The sequence below is a fragment of the Odontesthes bonariensis genome, chromosome 3 (assembly GCF_027942865.1).
Source record: "Odontesthes bonariensis isolate fOdoBon6 chromosome 3, fOdoBon6.hap1, whole genome shotgun sequence".
Taxonomy (NCBI): Eukaryota; Metazoa; Chordata; class Actinopteri; order Atheriniformes; family Atherinopsidae; genus Odontesthes; species Odontesthes bonariensis.
Genome location: NC_134508.1, coordinates 26,764,166 through 26,788,135, shown reverse-complemented (window position 1 = coordinate 26,788,135; position 23,970 = coordinate 26,764,166). Strand labels below are relative to the sequence as shown.

Sequence of the window (23,970 nt, the reverse complement as noted above, 5' to 3'; positions counted from 1 at the left end):
ATACATTTCTAAGAGAGTGGCTTGACCAGTTTACCTGGCTAAGATGCAGTAAAGCCGATAATATAATGCACTGCATTTACTGTAAAGTGTGGCAACAGTGCATTTGTGACTGGTTCTAATAGATTTCGAATTGAAACGCAGAAAAAGCACAACGCATCTATGAAACACATTACCTGCTCAGTGTCCTCTCCCCCCGCTGCCTTTCAGCGGCAGGCAGCAGCAAACAGAGATGATAATCAAGTTTAACGTTACCTACCATATTGCAAAAGTTCCCTTCACTAAGTTCCAAGTCCGAAATAATTCTTCAGAAGAAAAATGGCTTGAACATAAACCCGACGTACAGCAATGATGTCGCGTGCGCACAATTTATAGGAGTCATCTGAGATGCATGAAAAAAAAAAAAAAAAAAGAAGACGTCTGTGCTAACTGCTAACAGTGAGTACATGGCATTCCTGATCGTTCAGGAATGCGTCAGTGTGTACGGCCGTATCTTGAGGAGAGGAAGACCGGTGAATATACTGATATATATATTTAACCCAACTACAGGAGTTGGCCATCCGAGGGGCATGTGACTGCAATGGAGGATAGTCCATAAGTTTGAAGCCCTTGAAACACTGGCAATTTTAATTTAGATTTTCTTTTTATTTAATTTATCTTGAGATGTTTTAAGTTTAAATTTCAGGCCAGTGAAGCACTTTAAGCACCAACACTTTTTCAGTAAGTCAAGTTCAGTAAGTTGTAGAATTGTGCTTCAAATAAAGAACTTTATTTGGACCAGATTGCTAGTTAATAGACATATAAGGACAGCGATTTTAAAATAAAGTGAACCTGTAAAACTGCGGTGTTAAATGCAATGCGTTTGAAAATTTGGGTGCACCTAACTTTTGTGCTGGTGCACCTAAGTGCAACCAGTGTAAAAAGTTAGTCTGGAGCCCTGTTAGGGCCGCGTGTCTTGATGTTGACGGCATGTCTGCTGTCAGGGCACAAATGCCAACGAACAGCCTGCATCTTTCTTACAGATGCTACTGTGCTTGACAAAGTTGCGCAAATGGCACAATGTAAAGTCAATTGCTGAAGAGTGATTGTAATTCGGTGCATTATGCCTGTTGCATAATGTCAATGGTCGTACATGTGCCCTTCAGTGAGTTAAAGCGTTCACATCCCAGCAGTGCTGTTTGTGCCGGAGCTGGTCCAGCAGGCCAGAAGTGAGAGGAGGGATCAGTGAAGAGAGGAGATTTACTGATCATCTTGGTGAATGAAAGAAGTGCTGTCTTTTAAGTTTCGTGGCTTAAAGTGAGGCTTATGCTGACCGCTAAGGTCTCCTTGGTGTGAGGCAGATCAGGACGGAGAGCAGCCGCCACACCAGCGACCCTCCTATGAAGAATACATTAGATATGAAAGTCTGCTCTGAAAGATGCATATACCATTAGGAGGTACAATGGGCTCTGAATGCTGAATATGAAATGATAGTTTGAAAAGGATGGCTTTTGGCAGAGAGAATTTTAATTTATTTATTTTTTTAAATCCACGAGTGGTCAGTGATTGTGGAAGAGTCCTAATTATTCATACATCTGCTTTGAATTTTGTCTCTCAGTTTGATATTTTTGTGGCTATGAGCTGCTTTTGCCTCTCGATACAGCCATGAGACTTTGAGCCCCGGGTTGATTAGCTTGGGAATTAAGACAGATTACAGTCCCATTGTTCTCAGGGGGTCTGGGCTGGGCAGGACGGGGCTGTAATCTCTTGTAATGCCCTATGTCTGTGATTTTCTGAAGATGATTTAATTAGACTTGCTGTTGATAGTCCTCAGTTGAAGCTCCCAGTCACTGAGCCGCAGATCGGAACCCCTCCCTGAACTTGCTGGTCGCTGGGGAGAAGAGTAACAGATCCTGTAAATGTTTACCTGTACTGTCATAATGAGATGGTCGAGCAGTACTTCTGTTTACCCACAAACCCGCGGCTATCGTCACTGCCTTGTGACGCAGTTCTGCAGCTCTTACATGATCAGTCTAGTTGTAGTTGTGGGATGACTATACATTTGTGTAATGATCAGGATTGTAACAGTTTTTGGTTATTTTTTTGTTGACTAAAAAAGATCCAGTGAAATTTCTAAAGTTGGCTTGGGTTGGCTTGTATACTGTGATAATTTAAACCACATTCAGCGACTTTAACTTGTGATTAGATGAATAGCCTATTCAAACTGGGGATACAGCTGTGAATTAAATTGTGCATATATTTGCGATAATGCATGCAGTTGGGTTCAGTCTTCTCATCTTTAGAAGCAGCCAGCTGTGTCGTCTGTCCTCACCCTGGTTCCCCATTCATCCAGTCTGCACATTAACAGCAGTTTCCTGCTCCAGCAGCTGTTTGCATTGTAGGTATTTAGTGCACGCTGTTATCCACAGTGACGTGCAATAACTACCATGGGGAAAGAAGTGAGCAGAGTTGAGTTCAGAGGGCTGTGGAAAGGGTTACAGTTTAAATCAGGAAAATTTGAGCAAGAATATCCTAATCCAATAAACCTTTTCCCTTTTATTTTGTTCTTTATTCACAATTGCATCCAAAATCCAGAGCTCAAACGCTAAGATTTGAGTAAATTACTTGTAAAAGTGATCAGTTGGAAGGTCGCGTGGCACAGAAACTGAAGACAACTGGGTTTTGAATGTCAAGCTAGGCAATTGCATCATGTGGGTGCTGTCTTGAAGGACTCTTATAGATTTGCTCCAAATCTCTGCCTCGTTATCAAACCACAGCTCCAGAGAAACGGTGCAGACGATTGCTGAGAGCTGGAAGAGTCTAAATGGTGAATAACTTGGCTCTGTGTGTTCCACCTCTTGTTTGCTGCCTGAGACAGGAAGAGGAAGAAATTATTCTGCTGCTTTGCTGCTTCCTAACTGTTAACATGCAGACGGGGATTTTCTTTGCAAGTGTGGGCAAAAGTTTTTCACACCGATGGCATTTTTCAAAATAAACCAGCTTGGCTTGGAAGCATCATTGTGAATGTTGCCGGTTTTCCTCTTTACCTACTTAAAGTAAGCCTTTTAAAAGGTTTTAATCAGTCCGAGTCTTCATTCGAGGTCTTTTTTTCGAAGGTTAAATGAAAAAGGTTGGAATTTTTCTGTCCAGTCTGGCCTTATTTTAATAAAAATTGTCATTCGCCGAAGTGCTGGTCAATAAATATTTGGAAAAATGGTCTAACATGGTTAAAGTTGATGTTTTAATAAGATAAGTGCAGAGTTCTGTAGAGAGTTGGTTAGAAATCATCAGTGGATTTACTAACTTTCAGACATGACTGGGGCTGTAGTTATAAACTGCACTACCGCAGTCTGTAGAAAGTCTTATTTCATGGTCTGACTTGACAGAAGAGGCACACATCGCAAATATTTATTTGACGTCGGGGAACGGAGCGAAATGGAAAGCTTTATTTGGTCAGATAGAGCTGTTGGGGAGTTGTTGCCTGCACAGGGCGTACACACCAGATACAGCAGAGCAGCCTCCAGCTGCCGCGAAGATGAAGTAGAGGCAAACGGATCCGTTTGTTATCCTGCCATTTGGCACGGACTGTCATGCAACCACATCAAGTTTTTACACACGGTGATTTGTGGCCTCAACAAGCACTGCATGGTTTTATTAACTACTCTCTGACTGTTTGAAGTATGACTAATCCTAAGAAGCTTTTTCTAAAGGATGACACTGCTGGTTGAAAAGTTGCTGGATATAAAGAGTCATTTTCAGGAAGGGTTTACTCTGAGTCGTTTTATTGTTTCATGGAGGCGTTGGTCTGCATTGCTCTCAGGCTCGGCAGCCGACTTTTTTTTTTTTTTTTTTTTTTTTTTCTCACAGATATACATGCAGCTCTCCAAAAAGATAACAACGCAGAGGCTTCGGAGGTGAAAGTTGGCGCAAGCCGGCTAGAGCCAGGAGGGGCTGACAACCAAACGAACAAAGCGCCCAGAAATCATAAAAGAAGCAGAGGTGACATTCAGTGACAACTGGACAACCCTTACCTTAACACTTAGTTCCACTCATCACAAAGCAGATCTGTGTCCCCTTGGACTTCTGTCTTTTCAACAGCAGAGCAATGCTAAAGGACCAACAACGACGCAACACAAATAAAAGCATTCTACAATTTAGATTGTTCCACATATTTATCAGACCGCCCCCTCAAAGGCAGCTTAAGAAGCGTGAAGTGGCTCTGCAGGGGGGAAGAGATAATATTGCTCATGGAAAAGACATTTCTCAGACGTGTTGTTTGTGGCCCAGTGATGGCTCGATGGCTGGACGAGTGGCCATTCGGATACATGGAGACACCCGATCATTAATACTCGCATCCACGTCCTTGGACAATTTGGGGGCAGCATTCGGTCCAAACCTGCTCGTCTTTGGGCTCTTGGAAGAAACTGAGCCTTCCAGAGATCATCCAAAGTATGGTTCTGTTCATGTCAATAAGTCTCCAACTCTTTCCTCTTCTTTAATATGTCTCCATTTTTTTCATACCTGGGTTAGTTTCAATTACAAATACCAGTTTAAATGTGAATGGGATCTTATCTTTGAAGCAGGACATGGAATTTCAGTTTTCTTTTTCATTTACTTGGCTCAAAAAACGTGTAAATAGTAAAAACTGAGAAACTCTTCGCAATCAAATAGAACTTGTTTATCTAGCTCTCAAATGATTGTAGAACTCGGCGACTGTTGTGACAAGCTTGGTTTGATTTACAGTCGATGTTATCTCTGTAGCCTAAAGGATGTAGTTTTTTATATATTTTTTTCTATTTCTTCATCATTTCCCTGTAGAGATGATGTATAGCCTTCTCCTCCACGATGGGCATCTTGACAGGGTGGATTGATGGCTCTTAGCAGAGGGGGGTTAAAACTGGTTACTGCTGTGAAAACGATTCTGAATTTTTCATATTAAAGCTTATAAGAATTTAAACTAGCTGCTTGCCTGTCAAATTTTTCTACTTTAGGTGTGAAAAATGGGAACATCTTGGACTTATTTGAATGCCTGCGTGGAAGGTATTCCTGCTCGGCGGGCAGGACGAGACGAGTTGTAGGAGGCTGAAGGGGGGGAGGCTTTGAGTGAGTGACTTTATACAAACAGCAGACTCCCTCTTATCGGTCAACGCCTCTCAGGTTTCCACTCTAGTGCCAACGACGGTCCTCTTGTTGTTACTCTTAAATGGCATGTCGTGCTCTGTGTAGATAATCAAACTTAACATTGATGGCTCTAAGATCTTCTTCTTTGTTAAACCCCTCAGACATGCACCTACTTTGCTGCCGCGCACCTGCCTCGGCTTACCGTGCAGACTCTGTGGGCCTTTGCCAGCATTTCAGATATCATGAATCTTTTTCACTTAAAGGATAAATATAGTAGGACTGACTTGTTGTTTCTCCTTAGCTGTTCATGTTTGCGGTGATACATTTGCGCACGGTGTGCTCTTTCACGCTGCAGGAAGTGGAACAGCAGCCTCTGAGCATTCATCATTTACATGACGTGCCCTATATTCAGAGGACTGGTGAAGGCCGCCGGCATTAGCACTTCCACTAAACTCGCTGCTTTTCCCAAATGCTACAGATGATGTTACAGTTGTAGATGAGAGGGTCATTTGTGATCCAGCTCAAGATCCCAGCAGATGTGAACAGGTCCTCTAATCTTGACCTTTTTGTACATATTTTGATTCTTTTGCATACGCAATGTGTCGTTCTGGAAAATACATTTAAGACTTTATTTTACAACCATTATCCATCGCTTACTTATGCCAATTGGTGTATATTTGATTAGTTAATGGCTGTTTTGTATATTTATTAATAACATATCAGACAACTATAAAAATTTGAGACTGGTATTCTGTGGGTTTCTATAAAGGGGTTTGGTCAAAAATAGTTTACGATGGATTTGTAGAACATTTTGTATCCTTTATAACATGGTGTATTTCTAGCTGGATGGCTACAGGGCGCTGCTCTTCAAAGAACTGTGACTAAATGACAGGACTGGCCATCCAAACCAGTGTTGGAGTTTTCTCATTGCTTGTTCCTCTTCTGAAATGTTTTGGATCCTTCTTTCTCGGAGGCTGCAGGGGCGCAACTCTCACACAAAAGCTGTGACAGAAGAACCCAATGGGGATGCTTAACTTACCTATAGCCATTTCTCCATTGAATTGGTCGACTCTACTCTGCTTGGCTTTCCACTGCAGATGGTGTCAGTGCACACAGGGGTTGCAAATTAAATCGTGCCGGTGTGTCCAAAACTTCAGGTGCTATAGCACAGTCACAGATACGCCCACATCTTTTTAACAAGCCTTTTTTTCTTTTTTAAAGCGCATATTTCTCCAGAATCCACCAAATGTCCACTCTCTCCAGTTTTCTCTGTCCAGAATTCAAAGTTAAATAGAACAGCGCGCTGTACTGGACAGATGTTTGAGCTGACTAGTGCGTCTCTGTCTTCCAGTCCTCTGAGCCAGGCTTGTTCAGGCAGCTCAGTTGGCTGAGCTTAGGCTGAAGGGACACAATAGTCCCCCCAGAGAGACTGGAGGCTCTGCTGATGCTCGAGGAAGCAAGGCTGTGGAATATAAGGCACAACTTGAGCTCACTTTGAATACACAGAACGCGGAGTTTGCAGCCTGACACAGCATTTTAGCGGTCCTGCTTTTTCTCGCAAGTCGTTGTGGGTTTTTTAAAATGCGGAGAAGCTACCTCACCAGACGAGCGAAACCTCTCTTTGTCTGGCTTCAAATCCTTTGGCCCACAGTTAATCATAGTGACGGTGCGCACACAGTTTTCTGTATTCCCACAGGCCGTTGGTCTGCTCCACAGGCCAGCTCTCGGTGCGTCAGCAATGACAAAACTGTTTTTTTTTTGTTTGTTTGTTTGTTTTTGTTTTGTTTTTTTAAATCCTGCATCAGAACACACAGCTTATGTCGCAGTGAGTGTTTCTGTGGTTGTGACATCAGAAGTAGCTGTTTATCTGTAGCCGATCGATGCTTGACTGCAGCCTGTGTCGGTGTCTTCAGGCTGCACTCAGTTTGGCGTTGAAGGATCCTTGAACTGTGCTGACAGGAACATGCATGAACCAGTCACTTGTTATCATGTCATCATCAAGGCACCCTGTTGATAAGACGAGCGACACTGAGCGCTGTTTGTTTTCACTGGCTGTTGTATCCCAATTAAAAACCACGGTCGCAGGCAACTCTTTATCTAGTCGAAGGAAATTGGTCAGTTTTTCCTTTCTTTGCAATTTTGTGTCTTTCTATTTCTAATTCATTGTGCGATGGGCACTTATAGCTGAGTTTTATGCCATGAGTTGGCAGCTTTTCCTCTTATATTTGACTAATTTCTTGTGTTCTTTTTGTCTCATGCGGCAAAGATGAAGTGTTATTGTCTGCACCTCATATTGTATTCGGTCTTATAATCATGAAGTGTACACTGCAACATAATACACAAGAATTTTGAGTATCAATTCCCTTGAACACAAGTGTATTGTTACCACTGTGAATTTCTGTTCTGATCACTTTAAATTGGGTTCATGGTGAATTACAACAGGTCCACAAAGGCTGCTGTCCTTTTTACCCACCCTGCCCCCTACCTGGCAGAATTACATCCTCATCTCGGTGAAGGTTACACCATACTGTCCTTATAAGTCACTCGCAGAATGTTGAGTTATTGTGGCCTCTGCCTTGGCTTGCACTCATTACCTAATGAGATGAAAAAGATCCCTCTGTAATTAGAAGCCACGGTAGCTCCACATTTTGAAGATGAATTGCAAGATTTTCCTCTTGTTTTTTTTTCTCGGTTGGTGCATGTGAGTGAAGAAATCGTATCTGTGTGTGAGAGAGAGAAAGAGAGGATGTTCTCCATCCTGAGAGCTTTTATTATTCATGCTGGGACACTACATTTAGTTTTATTTGCCTCTTTAATGAGACTGTCAATAAAACCTACAATTCTGAACACACTGCTGAATGCGATCACGCTCATAGCTGTAACGACTGAGGATTTTTCTAAGTCTCCTGCAGTTTTTAATGTAACATGTACCAAAAGATTCTTATTTTGTCCATGTTTTTTTTCTTTCTATTAACTTGTGTATCTACCTAAGAGAAGCTGACATGGCAGGAGAGCAAGAAGACGAAGGAATTGACAGCAGGATGAAATGAGTTTTAGATTTATAATCCTTCAGCCGTGACCCCCATTTCCCGCAGTTTGACGTCCTCGGGAAATGTCATGTCAGAGTTGTGTTGGTCAAATTGGAATGACAGGAGGGAGAGGCATCTACACACAACATAAAAACACCACCACCACACAGACTTTGCTGTCAGAGGTTCTGCTTATACCAGCATTCGCTCACCTGCATTTCTTTCGTGTTTTCGTGTTGTCAAATGATAAAGGTTTTCTTGTCATCACTTTTTCTGTTGGCACCACATATCCATTTTTAAGGTCCAGGTTGTTATCCGTGTGTTGTAATGGACACTAAAGCTGTGGCTATCCGTTTGCCCTACGTGAAGGATGCTTCCAGGAAGATTTTAGAGGATTATGTAATTATGGAGGAGTTTTAGGGCAGTGTATGACAGTGATTCCACCAGTGTTGGATATTTACCTGCTTAAATGCACTTTAGGTACACATCTTCCATGGTGAATAGGATTTTCGTGACAACTGCTGTTCAGTTGCAGAAGCCCGGGACGTACGTCTAGGCTGTAATGCAGAGAATGATGCTAAACTCCCAGGATCGACACTGCAAGGTTTGTGTGAGCAATTGTGGATCCAGGCATCTAATGGTGTGACGGCAGCAACAGTTAACGTTGCCCTTCCCTGACCAGTCATTCGCTCTGTGAGGAGCGGAGGACTGAAGGAGCATGTTTTCTCCGTCGCTCTCCGTCTATCTCATTGTGTGGGAGCGACCTTTGACATACTGCAGACAAATGTGCAGCGATGAGGCGGCGTGCCCGCTGAGCCTGCCGCACTCCTGTCATTAACATGGAGAGTCACGCTCCCCCTCTGCACCAATATTTGTTTTCTTTTTCTGTCCTTGAGAAGAACTGTGCTTCATTCCCAAAACTCCTCATTTGCTCTGCATTTTGCAACTAATGATCAGCGGCAGGTTTTTCCTCTGCATCTAATTCCACCGGTACCTTAACTGCACTCCCCTTGAAGATTGCATGGCAAATTAATATTTATTTATTTATTTTGGGTTTTTTTTCACAGGTGATGCTTAATGTGACACAAAGGCTTCTTGAGCAAATACATTAGACAGCAGAAAGATTTAACAAGGGGTTTAAAGTATGAGACTTGCATCTAATTATTCCCTTAGATAAGCCTTTATTTGCCCACATACATTATATGTTTTATATTCTAATAAATAAGGTTTATGGTGGAAAATAAACGTTTTTTGACACTTTTACATTACTGATATAGGTCTGGATTGGCTTTAAAATAGAAATCGCATCAGTTTGAGAAAAGTGGGGTCTGATTTTTATTTTTTATTTATTTATTTTTTTTATTATTCATTGTGGTAACAGAGCTTAATACTTACCGCACACAGATGGGAGTGATTGCTTATTTTCTGTTTAGAGCAGGAATGGGCCTCTAGTTATACTCTTATGAAGCATAAGGAATTTTTGGGAGTGTTTTTGGACTGCCTTCCATCTCAGTTCATAAGTAAGGTCAGAGTTTTTAAGGGATTTTTACAGATACAGAATGTATGAACACCTTTTGTCTTAAAAGCCTAAAGATGAAAAATAAGAACACTGGTGTCCGTCACATGGGACTTTGGACAAGACCCTGCACCATCTGTGACAGCAGCCATCCCAGTGATTTCATGTACTGCCTCCCTCCTGCCTCAGAGAGACCTGGAGGGTGGTGATCAGTGCAAGTTCTGCTGCCATATTTCTGACTGGGGATGAAACCCAGTTTTCTCTGACAGCAGAGATCTCCAGAGATTTAATTTTAATCTCTTTTGATATCTTTCTCTCCTTCTGGTGTGTTTGTTTTGCAGCCAAGGCCTAAATCTTTGCTGTCTCATACCCAATCAAACCGAGCTGTTACACAAATAATACAATTTTAGATAAAACAAAGTAGGAGTTAGAGTTGGGGAGGAAATGCTTTTCTGGCAGATGCTTTTATCCAAAGCGACTTATAGGTAAGCAGGTAGGGTAAAGGGGTCTTGCCTAAGGACCCCTACTGGAGGTAATACCTTTCATGCAGGGGATTTGAACCCAGGTCACCTACACTCTCCAGTCCAGTTTTTAATGGAAAGAAAGACCTCCAGATCAATTTTAGAACTGAATTCAGCTCCTCTTCGGTGTCATATTTGAGTCCAGTCACCAGTCACTGATGTGTGGCTTCTTGCTTGTGCTGCAGAGGGAGATGAAGGAGCAGCTGGCCACCCTGCAGGACAGTGAGAGGGGACACACTGAGGCACTGCAGCTCCTGCAGAGACAACTCACTGAGACCAAGGTACTGTAACACTTCTCATATAAAACGTCAGCTCTCACACAGAGCTGAACCAGCAGCAGCCATTTTCCCCGGAGCTGCAACCACAGATCGTTGTCATTATCCATATAGTCCTTCAGCAGTCAAAATATATATAGAGTCCGAAGTGCTATTTTGTTCATGAGAAACAATTGTTAAGCCTCAACATAACAATCTGCTGTATAGTTGAAACGTTTAAAATATATATATCTCTTTTTCAAATTTATTTCGAAAGGTTTTTTTTGGGGCACCAGGGGCCTTTAAACAGTAGGTAGACATGAAAGGCGGCAGAGAGGGTGGGGGAAGACATCCAACAGGGCCCCAGGCCGAGACTCTAAACCTGGCCTGCTGCAATGAGCAACTACAACCACTGTACATGAGACAGCTGCTCACCCAGCTGAGCTATACAGCGCCCAAAACATTTAAAAGGCTTATTAAGTAGAAGACAAAAAAGAACTGCTGTTATTTTAATGATCAGTTTTTTAGTTTTAAACAAAAATACCTGTGCTCCCATGTATCTTTTTTTTTTTTTTTTTTTTTTTTTTTTGTATATAAAAATGGTATTCTAAATGTTTTCTATAGAGCTGCAGGATCCGAGTCATAATTCCTCTATATAAAGCTCAAAAAGACTTAGTGACACTCTCTAACATCCTGCTTTAAGTGCAACCCCACAGCGTTTATTGAACGTTCAGCCCCACGTCAAAGGACATTGCTGCAGTCGCCGTCTTTCATCGGCTCAGATCAGCTTTGATGGTAACACAACACCGACGCACTGATTTTCAATGAGGGTGCTGCCTCTGAGCTACAAGAGTGAGCCCTTCCCACATTTTCTTCACAGAAACGCATCACATGGAGGCTCTGAAACTGACGGCAACAAATGGCAGACTAAGAAAGAAAATGGATCAATTTTACCTTTCTGCAACACAGCTGGCAGCTCTACCTTCTGCTTTCTGTCAAAATGAATATCACTGTGTTATTTAGGCTGATGGACTTAGTTACTGTAGCAGTAGTATGGAAGTAGTTACAGAATGCAACTCTACTTCTGCTCTGTACTGACTGTAGTACACGACTAACGGCAGTAAGAAAGGATTTAAGCAGCTTTCCCCCCCCCTTAATTGTTGTAACTTTTGGTGCAAAAGACACCATCAGAAGTCATAAAAAAAGACCAGGAGGAGGCCCAAGTTGATTTGTTGGTGTGAGAAAATCAGCAAATATCTCAAGTCTGTGTAAATCTGTGCATATGTTCTAGGTTTGTACTTTTAGTATCTGTTGTTACCTTTCTGAATTTGAACGGGCTGTGAATTGTGGAAAAACGAGCATTGCTCTGAGATGGTAGCGGGTATGTCCACTGAAGGTAGCCATCAACAGCGCAGACACCGGGCAAACAGAACTACTTCTTCTCATCGAACCAAACAGCTCAGATCTGAAATGCCACTTAAATGAAAAAAATATTCTTGTCACTTCACAGCTGTGAACTAAGTTACTGGCAATGATAAATAAGCATGCAAGACGATATCCACTGACAATTATTCTGCATATTCTGGCTTACTTTGAAGAAGAATTGGAGTGATGACGGCACTGTAATGAGCTAGTTACATGTCCGACATGCAGAGGATGTTTATGCACGTCAGTATTTATAACCTGAACAAGTTGGAGTGTTTTTTTTTTTTTGTTTTTTTTTCACAGCTTTACTTTGAGCTATGATGCCTGGTCAGCCTGAAAAATGATGACAGTTTATCTCTATAATTCAGCAGTCTCATCACATCACAGGTTTTGAAGCAAAGCATTCACTTTAGTTTCTTTTGACCTCAAGCTTTAAAAACCAAAACTACTTTGTCTTAGGAAAAGATAACTTGAACAATTGATCAAATGAAAATATCGTTTTCTATTAAGTTCATTTGATGAGAAATCAAATGCCTTTTAGACATTTAAGCTTGAGGAAAGTTTGTCTGTCATTATTCTTTTTTTCTTGGCATTTTATAGACGGAAAGGTTAATCAGAAGGAAGACATTAATGGGGAAAAGATCCATTTTGCTTTAGCTAATTATTAATTATGAGACGGCAAATGCCAGGGCCGACTATACTGATATTTATGAAGCTAGAAATACTCGCCTGCATTTTAATCACCCAAATGAGGTCAGTAAAACACTCTGAACAAGCTTTACATAGAGAAATTCATCAATGAGCTGAAAGAAAGGGCAGGTCTGTTTATTGTCTCTGATTTTCTATCATCCTTCCAAACTGTTTTGCATCATCAGTTCAGTTCTGACACATGAAATTGGTTTATTGAGTGGCTCTTTAATCTTGACACCTTGTTTTAATCGGTGAACCGTGAGCATTTGCTCATTACGTCAGTCTTTCAACTCCTCTCACCCACACTCGAGCGCAGACACTCGCATCTTTACTTTCTTTGGTAGATGCACAGAAGCCTGGTGCGGCTGGCTGAAGATATTGCAGCCCTCTTTATTTTTCTCTTTGGTGACAGATGTGTATTGGTTTTGGACCCATTTCCTGATGTTGCTGCATCACTCTCCTTCACGTTCGACCTCTGCTCTGGCAGAGGGAGACGGGCCCGTCCATTTCATTGACTCACTCTAACTGCAAGATGTACGCCTCTGGGCTTATTGGAAATGAGCTGATCTCATTAGTTTTCCATCCATTTGCGCAGAGTGCTCTTCCTGGAAGAAGGCCACGCTGTGACTGCATTGATCTTTGATGCATTTAGGTACTCGACAATGAAATGTCCAACTGTTTTCTCTTTGCTTTGTTAAATTCCCCGATTTGTTAGCGTTCAGCTACGTAGAACACATGTGTGAGGTAGTTCTTTCAAAAAATCTGTTAATGAACTTTGATGTGTAAAATCAGCAGAGTTCCTTTTATGATGGTCCTTGTTGTACTAAGGATGAGCTCAGTTCCTTTTGGGATTGAATGCGGCCGCCTTGCCATCTCCAGTCTGAGTTTTTAGCTCAAGCGTCCCGACGAGGGACCTCCTGTCTTCAAATGCCCACCAGGGATTCGTTTGATAATGACATGCTCCCATGAAAGGTGGCCAGCCTGCTGTCTCCAGGGGCTGCAGACACCCGCTCAGCGCCTTCACAGCCTGCTGGGCCAAAACGGCAAACATGTCAGTGTGACTGATAGCTGGTCTGCTGCAGTCCTCCTCCTATTCCGCACCATCAGTTTTCAACTCTTAACTAGGCAGGAGGGCTGTGTTGCAGGCCACCTTAATGTCGGAGCGTTCGTGCTTGCTGAGAAATGGTCGTCATAACAGGTTCCCACAGGCCAATTGAGAACACCCGTCTCGCCTGTGATGAACAGCAGGAACAGGCCTGCCGTTTGGAGGGGATTGATTGAATTTTTTGGCAAGACGAATGAAAGCGAGGATCACAGCTCCTAAATTCATCTCCTTTTTTTAAATAAAGTTCAGAGGAGTGTTTGAAATTCCCAAGCGACAAAATATTCACTGAACTTGCACATAAAACAAGTTTCATCTCGAATCCTCTTTTGCGTCGCTGTGATTCTGACGTCATTCATGTTGTCTCATTCCGAATTGCTCTTTGATGGCGTTTGGATGCCTTTTGAATCTGTGAACAAATGCACAACTTTTTTTCTGTCATTTTATTTTTTTCGCATAAATAAAATATCCAAATGACACACTCAGAAGCTTCAAACCGAAAGCCTCCTGCCCCTCTGCACAGCTATTACGCACTTTTCACATCCCACCTTGTTCTCTCACTCAGACTGCTAACACTCGGATGATTGATTCTCTTTGATGTCCAGCTTTTCTGTTTTCCTCTTTAGTTGCATTACATCTCTTTCTCAACTGCTCAGTTCCCTTTTCATTGGTTTCAGCTTTTCCTTCCTTCCTTCCTTTTTTTTTTTTTTTTTTTTTTTTTTAAACCCCCCTTTCTGGTTGTTTTATTTTTATTTGTTATTTTAGTTCTCTTTCTTTCATTCCGTTTTATTTGATATAGTGGGAGGCATTTCTATTTGTGTATTATTTCTTCTTATTAACGCATTAGTGTCAAATATCCTGTGTTTTTCTATGGTGCCTTTAAATCAATACATGTACACACTGAATCAATAGATGGCTGTTAATGTAATATAACAACAGTTTAGAGTACTGATAAAGCTCTTGAATTATTGACCCTTGTTTAATTGGAATTAAGTTAATGTGACTGAAACACTCAACGAACCCATTTAACTACAATCAATAAGTCCGCATCGCAATCCTGTAATGGCACTTATAAACTGGCCGAATGGGAGAAGTTCACGTTATTCTTAACCAGGTCGTCTTTTGCGTCCTTTTTTTCAGTCCTCAGCCAAGAGCCTGCGTGCGACCATCGGGGATGCGTTTGAACGCCTTCATCGCTTCCTGCGAGAGCGTCAGAAGAGCATGCTGGAAGAGCTGGAGATGGACACGGCCCGCAAGCTGACCGACATCGAGCACAAGATCCAGCGTTACAGCCAGCAGCTGCGCGATGTGAAGGAGGGGATCCAGATCCTGCAGGAGCGCCTCAACGAGACAGGCCGTCACGACTTCCTGGAGGGTGTAGCAGTCACATCTGAGAGGTGTGTCGTCTGCCCAGAGCTTGGTTCAGAATGTTGCATAAGTGTCCTTTAAAGAAGGGTTGAGTTTGCTGAGAATAAATTACATTAAAACTGTTTTAATACCTCAGACTAAATGCTAAATCAGTGTTCAGAATGTGCAAAGGCTTCTGACATTTGGGAGAAAGTACAGATTTGAGCAACAACATCAGCTAATCCCTGGACAGATGGAGCTTTGAGCCTGAAATAAACCAGCTGTAATGTTTAATCAGGGAGGGGCCCTGAGGAAGATTTAATTGAACACCTTTAATTTAATATCTTGACGCAGATTGATGAGGTTGGGTTTTGGTAGTAGGTATTTAAAACTGTCTCTAAATTGTTTTCCAAAATGATTTAATCAAAATGAGGAGTGGCCTCTAATAAGTTATTTTTTGTTTTTTGTTTATTTCGAGAGGAATTGGGCCATGTTATTTCATCACAAAGGTTTTGTAAAGAATATTTAATCTAAATGTGGCGGCATTTAGGCGAGAAGTGACCAAACATGCTCAAGAATCAACTTGAATAACATTATTTATTAAATACTTCAGTGATCCTTGTTGTTGCGTGAAGGGAAAAGTTTGGTAGACGAGCAGAATAATATTATGTTCTCTCAGGTTTGCCTCCTACGCTTAACCTCCTACAGTTTTCTGTCAAAGTTTAAGAATTGAGTAGAAAATGTGAAAAATGCAATATTTTAAAAGGGTGAAGCGCATTATAATGGGCAGTTGGAATTACTTCAATCATTTCTGAAGCAGTGACGATAAAACACTTTCGGCTGATCTTATGATCGACAATCGGCTGTTTTTATTTATTTTTCAGGCTAAATGTGGACGAGACAAACTGGTGCTCTCTCCACCGCCATCATTCTGACTTATTTTTGCAAGAAAATCCATTAAACTAATTTTCAAACGGCCATTCAGAGCGTTAAATCAGCGTGACAGAAGTAGAAATAACCAACAAGAGCATTTTCAATTCAATTCTTTGGAGTGAGTTTCTACAAAGTGGTCGTTAGCTAGACGTAACAGCTGAAGGTCGATGGCCTCCGCCAACATCTTTCCTACTTTATCCGGAGTGGACAAGGAAAAAATGAATTACAATAAAATAAAATAAATAATGCTGCATGAGGTGTTCATTGCAGTCAGCAGCCCACTCACTGTCCTGCCTGAACGGGGGATCACGTGCACTGATTGATTTGTCAAGATTCACATTGAATATTGTAATGGGCTTGGACCCGAGGCCGCCTCGGCCCGCTCTCACTGACGCATCCCACCATGTGGCTTAAGATTTAAACGGCAGTTTGTCAGCTGTTTGGTGGCAATAATGGCACATTTCGAATGCACAGACCAGATTCATTTCATGAAATCGACGTCCGCGTCTGAACAAGATGCATTGTTATTCAGTAAAAAAAAAAGAAACTGCTCGCTTTGGACTGTTATTGACCTGTTTTTCTCACCCAGGATTAAAGGGAAGATACATGAGACTAATCTGACATACGAGGACTTCCCGACCTCCAAGTACATGGGGCCCTTACAGTACACTATATGGAAATCTCTCTTCCAGGACATTTCACCAGGTATGTGAGCACACACATGGCAATAACTACAACAACTGCGTGAAATCAAACCAGAAGCATCTAGGAGATGTCTAGAATGAATAGTTATTTCTTGCTCAGAGTGAGATGATGGATCGAAACCATTTATGTGCCCTTCCCCTTAAATATGAGGCCAGAACTAGAAGTAATTTGGCTCAGCTCATCGGGAATAATAGTAGCAAAATGTCTGCTGCTCTGATTAACGTGTTCCACCACATTTGTTCAATTAATCTGAAACGAAAGCGGCTTTAAGCAAGCTGCCTTGTTTCTGCCAAGATGGTAAAACCACAATGTATCGGTTATCCTTTTGGTGATGTCGGTACCAAAAGGCTTGTGGCAAAAGTAAAGGGGCTGCAGGACTTTGTACTATGCAAGTTTTTCTCAACATTAGACAATAATCTCCTGTTTTCTCTTTACGAAAATTCCTCATAGCACAGAAATACAAAGACGGACATTAAAGCATGTCAAACTTTTTCTGAACGGCGCTTTCAGTCTCTCGGAAACCTTTTTGACACGAAAAAAAACCATCCCACGTTATACCTGTTGTTGGACATTGGGATGATAGCAGCACATTCTGGGGCTGCTTTCCATTAGTGCTGCACCTGAAATCAGGGATTCGGTGAGGGTGGAGAAAATCATGCACATGGCCCCAAGTGGCAGTCAGTGTTGAGAGCTAAACAGTCTGCTTGGAAGCTGGAGATGAAAAAAGGGATTTCGCCTCTCTGCACAACAATCATCCGAACATATCCGAGCCAAAAGATCAGCGCACCCTGGAGTGACTCGGCCTGAGCCCAGACCAGAATCCAATTTAAAAGCTGACGAGTTATCTGAGCAGAGATGGAGAAGAGCTCTTTCAGTTTGACTCAGGATAGTTTTAGTGGGATAAAACTGTAATGTCAGGATGTGCCAGGCTTAAAAAAAAAAACTACCCTTTTAAAACTGAGTGCTTTGATTAAAATCAAGACGTGCTTCAACAAAGTAACCGTCAAGGAGTTGGTACACTTATGTAACCAGGTGTTTGTGAGGTTTTGATTCCTATTCCCTTCCCTGAAATGATCTCTGATTGGTTTCACCTGCGTGGGTTGTACTTTCACAAATACTGTTTAAAAGAGGGAAGAAAAACCTGACATCATCCATCTTGTTCTCATTGTTATTTCAACAAGGGGTTTGTAGATATCCACTGACGGCAGGCACCTCATCAAGTTCTTAAGTTAAATCAATGTCTTTCACATTGTTGAATAAGGAAAAGGCAATTACCTTCTTTGGTAACCTAATGTTAGGCTCTCCAACAAAGAGCGTGGAAATAAATAACCCTGTGTTGTTCCTATTGCTGCAATGTTCTTTCTCCTCTTGGATTAGAAATAATTGATTCAGACTTGGAAGGTTGGGATGCCGTTTGGTCCTCAGAGAAACTTTACATCCAGTAGTCATCGCTCATTCACGAGAGATTATTTGAAATAACGTTTTTTATTTTATTCATCCATTTCTTTTTACTCCCTCAATCAATTCTCCTATTTTAGTCCGCTGATGGCTGAGAGGAGGGCGGGCAGTTCCTCGGCTCCCCTTGACTGTCTGCCAAATGGAACAATTGGTTACAATCCATCAGCAGCAGTTGCCAGAGACCCAAACCCAAAGACATTCCTCCCATCATCTCTAAACCATCGCTGTCACTGATGGGTTAACGGGATTCACTACCAGACACTGTGCTGCTTTTTATTTACTTTTACCTCCCTCATGTCAAACGAGAAACTTGTGATCTGCTCTGATGTGTGCATCCCTGGGTGTTTCTTTATGACACACATAGGCACTCAAGGTATGAAATTTTAATGACCCGATTGTAACAAACACTGGAGTCATTGACTGGAGAAGGTGTTGTCCTTTCGATGGGCAGACTGCCAGACATTTCACCTCCATCTATCCCAGCTGATATGAATAGAGGAGCCAGATAAATGCTTTACTCTCTTTATTGAATCAGCTCCGTGTAAAAGGGCAAAGGGAACAAGCGTCTATTGTTCCACCTGATCTGCTTTCCCAAAACGGAAAGCTTGTAGCAGGCATTGCTTCAAATCCTCCCTGAAATCACATCGATGCCCAGAGACCTGGCTTCCTACAGACCTGGAACCTGCGAGTTGAAGCCGCTCCTCCCTTCTCTGTGTGTTTGCACTCCTGGTGTGGTTTCACTGTTGCTGAAACTGAGCTACCCTCAAGGACTCAGGAGAGTACTTGACTTTGAAGGCTCTTAGTTATGCATGAAGATAAAAACAGATTAAGAAAAACACATGACGGCGCATGCAGTCACATGCGATGTATTCACTGTTTGATCTTTCTTTAGAAAGAGTGGCTCAGCACTTGGGTGTGCCACCGAGGAAAGAGCCTTCGGTCGTTCTTTACCACAGCGCATGGCTCTGATTGCCTCTTCCAACTCTGACAGCAGTGTTGTGTATAGGCTGTAATGTCCCCATCTTAAATGGTTGGTTCACCCAAAATATAAAACTATATTTTTCTATTTACCTCCAGTGGTTTCTAGGCAATTTGGTCCCTCAGCAGTACAGCTCCCGAGGCACTAAAAAAATACAGGATTTGACTTGTGAACATAAATAGTTTGTGGATTTCTTCAAGTTTCATCAAAATCCAGGAAAAAAAGACAAACTATATATACTCAAGCTCTGATCAGATCATGTCCTTTTAATCAGATGTCAGATGAGATCAGTGGGAGCGTTTCAGACATCGACGCCTCTCTTGTGAAATGATTTACTCAGCATAAAACTATTCACACAGCAAGAGCGTGACAAAGACGGACGAGGTGCTGGGAGTGACACTGCTGCGCTTAGCTGAGTCATAACATATCCATGTTTGTTTTGTTTTTATTTTTCTCATGCTTTACAGTATATTGTATCCATGGCAGACCTGCTCATCCAGACCAGCAGTCTGACGTAAACGCTGACTCTCTGTGCTCAAACTGCCTCTTCCTTTGTCTCCTTCTCATCCTCAGTGCCGGCAGCGTTGACCCTCGACCCCATCACAGCCCACCAAAGACTGATCCTCTCGGACGACTGCACCATCGTGGCCTACGGGAATCTCCATCCGCAACCTCTGCAGGACTCCCCTCGGCGTTTTGACGTGGAGGTGTCGGTTCTGGGCGCAGAGGGCTTCACATCGGGCGTTCATTACTGGGAAGTGATGGTGTCGGAGAAGACGCAGTGGATGATCGGTGTGGCCCACGAGACAGTCAGTCGCAAAGGCAGCATCCAGATCCAGCCGAGCCGTGGCTTTTGCTGCATCGTTATGCACGATGGGAACCAGTACAGCGCCTGCACCGAGCCCTGGACCCGCCTCAACGTCAAGAGCAAGCTAGAGAAGGTGGGGGTGTTCCTGGACTACCCTAAAGGCCTCCTGATCTTCTATAACGCAGAAGACATGTCCTGGCTCTACACCTACCGGGAGAAATTCCCCACCAAGGTCTTCCCCTACTTCAGTCCCGGCCAGAGTCACGCTAATGGCAAGAATGTGCAGCCTCTGCGTATCAACACGGTCCGTCTTTAAGAGCGGCGCCCTTCTGTGGTCACAGTTATCCTAATAGAATCTATCATGGGTGAATTCACTGAACATGTGTATTTAAAAATGTGTAATGGGGTGGTTGAAATGTTTGTTTCCTTCAAATTGGTGTTAAGATTTGTGCTTGATGTTGCTCTCAAACTTTGTGCGTTTTTCTCCTCTAAATGATGACCTGCACTTGAGCCTTATTCTGCCTCTTTGATTAAAAAAAGATGACAGAAAACCTGGGGGCACTGGCAGCCCCACAGAGGTTCCAGTGTGGGTTTAGTGCTGGTTCCAGTGTGGGTTTTAGTGCTGGTTCCAGTGTGGGTTTTAGTGCTGGTTCCAGTGTGGGTTTTAGTGCTGGTTCCAGTGTGGGTTCAGTGCTGGTTCCAGTGTGGGTTTTAGTGCTGGTTCCAGTGTGGGTTCAGTGCTGGTTCCAGTGTGGGTTTTAGTGCTGGTTCCAGTGTGGGTTCAGTGCTGGTTCCAGTGTGGGTTTCAGTGCTGGTGTTGGAGCCAGTCCTATATAGAACCAGTTAAGGATTGGTTTGAATTTTCCACAGTCGGAGAGCAACCTCATTTCATCACTTTAAACGTCTCCTCCGATATATTTCTGAACCTTCCTCTTGTGTATTCTGAATTTCTGCTGAGCACCACAATGCAGGGATATAGTTTATCTTCACCACTCAGTTTCTCATTTTCACTGCAACCTGATGTCTTAATATCACAAGTCCTGTGTTTGTGAACCCTCTTTGCCACCTGACTGACTTTTCCAAACCCCAGCCAGCATTTGTGAAGGCGCAGTAAAGTGGCGAAAATAAAGGCGAAGCTAAGGAAATTAAAAAATTTTAAGAAATAAAATTTTTTATAAATGTAGTTGCAAACTCTGCTTATAAATTACTCAATATTACCTTTGAATTCCTTCTTGAATTAAGCTGACGAAATGCTACGCTGGCTCTGGATTTTTAAACATGGCTTTCGCAACGTTTTAGTTGTTCTGGTTGGTCTCTGTTACCCCGTCCGCAGACCCTGGCGTATGCGGGCGGTTCTTTGCTCTCAACCGGCAGCGAGGTCGTGCTATTGTTGCACTCGTTTTTCAGGGCCGTAGCCGGAGCTTTGGCTGTCAAAACACTAAGTACTGGTTTTTGGTTACGCACTGGCTCCGAACCAGCACTGGAACCACTTTAGGGGGGAAAACCTCTCTTTTAAAGTAACTGTCGACGTCCCCTCTTTCTGTCCATACAAGTGGACAGTGAGAAACAATCGGTTGTCTTTGCTGTGCTGTACAGTTGGCTTGGCTTTCTTTGTGGAATGTGATTGGCGGCACTCGTTTTGGTTTGGAGTTGGCACTCTAATAATGTCAATTCTGCTGGCATCTTTTGTTTTAGTTTCTTTCCATTATTATTATTATTATTATTATTATTATTATTATTATTATTATTTAATATTTGAATTCTGGCTTTGAAGAGCCCAAAAGGATGAACCTTTTTACTCTTTTCTGAGACCGTGATCTTAGTTTCTCTCGCTGGTCACATTTACACGTTTCTGTGCAGTCTTTATCGTCGTGTGGAAAGCTCTAGTTGTTTTTTGTGTCTGTGTACTTTAATACATTTCATCTGAAACTGTAAATGAATGAAATAAGTAGTGCGTACTGTATGCTGTCCATCCTTATCCAGAGCTCAGTGCTTGGTCTGTTTTAGAGGGGGAGGTTTGCAGAAAAAATGCTGCTATCGGGGGAGTAAGCACTCAAGGGTTGGTTTATAAAGTATGAAAGGTAAAAAGGAGCGTGTGTTTTATCATGCTGGCTTGAGTTTAAGTTTCTGCTCTCAGAAGAAAGGCTTACACTACACGTGTAGATTTTGTTCACTTTCACTTTATTTTCCCTCATCTTCGATCATTTTATCAGAATCTCAAATGAGCATTAAATCATGCTGTCAAAGCAGATGTGAGACATTTCTGATTATAAAAGATCATTTGTTACTTAAAAATGCTGCCAACCTCAGCTGTTGCTTTAGTCACCTGTTAAAAAGAATCGAGCTGAATGTTTTAGGGTATGATATGAAATGAACTCGATTAGTGATGGATGGGTGAAGCTGTGTACCACAGCAGCAGTTGCCTGCGTTGCCAACTGCTGCTGTGTTGCGTAATGATGAAATCACGGATAATTCCTCTTAGGCTCAGTCGTGTTTCTGTCTCCGCCCCACATGCCTCAAGTGCTCTTGTTTACCATTAGTCCCACACACGTTCTGCAAAATCTGCTGTAAGAGCCTCTCATCCCTCAGCCCAGTCCAACGTACTGAAAGATGTACGTTAGTGTGTGTATATGTGCGCATGCATGCGTGACTGTGGTTGGGTGGGTCTGTTTGCCGAGCCTAGCTCAGTTGCGATATTAAATCCAGCTTTGGCTGTGGATGATGAAGCCCATCTCGTGCTTCAGGCATACCCATTCATTGGCCAAAAAGTGTTAATTGCACAATTCTTTGAGCTCAGGTAGAGCTCTCTGGGAAATCCACAAAATGAACAAACAATTATAAGAACCCTTCTTAGCCACTTAGCCCTTCTTTGCATTTGTGTGTGTGTGTGTATGTGTGTGTGCTGTCTGTGTCGTCCATTTATAAAAGAAGATTGGGGCAGTGCCCTTGCTTTCAAAGGAAATGATTCTTGTATGTGCAGTAGGATGCAAACTGGAGTCAAATTTCAAACATCTGCAAGCAATTCTTGATGTCTGTTTTAACTTGCACGGATCTGCAGGGACCTGTGAGTTACTCAGAAGTTATCTGAATAATGTAGTAACACCTGGTTCGGCTTGATGTATTAAACAAATGCATCCAGTCGTTTTCTCTTGGATTCATATGAAATTCGTGCAAAGTCGATGTCTGGCAGCTGCTGCTTCACGCAGGCTTGAGGAAAGTTTCCTCAGTGTGTTCTGCCTCAATAAGACCGTTTGAATATCAGGAGGAAGATTAATGTGAGGTGGTGTTGGGGTACTGGTGATGGTGGTAAAGCTGATGGTAAAATGATTATGATGATCAGAACTATGACACTTTTAATGACTGTAATGATGATTGTGTCTTGTGATGATGGCCACTGTGCACCCATCATTGTGTGAACACTCTAGTGTACTTTTGCTGCTGGAGGTTTGTGAGAAATGTTTCGATGTACAATAAATGACTGCAAAAGTCCGACAGTGTCCTTTACTTTGTCGTACATTTGGATGTGTATTGATAATGCGTGTGCTGTAGGGCAGCGGTTTTCAGCGGAGTCGATTAAATCTGCTAAGGATACGCATTCCGATTGCATGCCTCAGGGTGGATACAATGAATCTATAAGTATGGCATCTTATTGTAAGTCGCTTTGGATAAAAGCGTCTGCAAAATGACCATAATGTAATGTATAAATATGTGAACCTCAACGCCAGGCAATAAAAATTTCTGTCAACAGTCTGCCAAGAGCAAATTAATAATTGTGGAAACGGTGATTAAAAACAAGTGTAATTTAATGTAAGTTGTGTTCGATGAACGCCTCTTTTTCAGTGTGGGGGGCACAACTGATTAAAATCACGTCCGCTCCATTGAAATAGTTTTTAGTTTTGTTTTTTTTTTCATGGCAAATGCTCCGTGCTTGAATTCAGTTTGATTAATAATTTTACGAAAGGAGGCGATATGGGGCACTTCCCATAGAGAGAAACTCGACTATTTTCTTCGAGTAAACACTTGGTGACGCTGGGGAGAAGAGAAAAGGAAAAAAAAAAAAACTCCCTTCAAACTGGAAGAAATTGCAGGAAAATCGGAGTCGGAGG

General features: G+C 42.3%; 1 protein-coding gene across 2 annotated transcripts in view; it reads left to right on the top strand.

Annotated features, from left to right (window-relative positions):
* trim62.1 (tripartite motif containing 62, tandem duplicate 1) overlaps window positions 1–23,728 on the top strand; it is a 33,187-nt gene extending 9,459 nt beyond the window's left edge. Inside the window, exons 3-6 of one of the 2 annotated variants that reach the window (XM_075461331.1) lie at window positions 10,349–10,444; window positions 14,775–15,031; window positions 16,504–16,619; window positions 19,630–23,727. In XM_075461331.1, the coding sequence (XP_075317446.1) occupies window positions 10,349–10,444; window positions 14,775–15,031; window positions 16,504–16,619; window positions 19,630–20,180 (1,020 nt within the window). In that variant the 3' untranslated portion in view covers window positions 20,181–23,727. Of the gene's footprint in view, window positions 1–10,348; window positions 10,445–14,774; window positions 15,032–16,503; window positions 16,620–19,629 lie in introns of both variants that reach the window. The other variant, XM_075461332.1, reaches the window with a different exon arrangement.
* The last annotated feature ends 242 nt before the right edge of the window (window positions 23,729–23,970 follow it).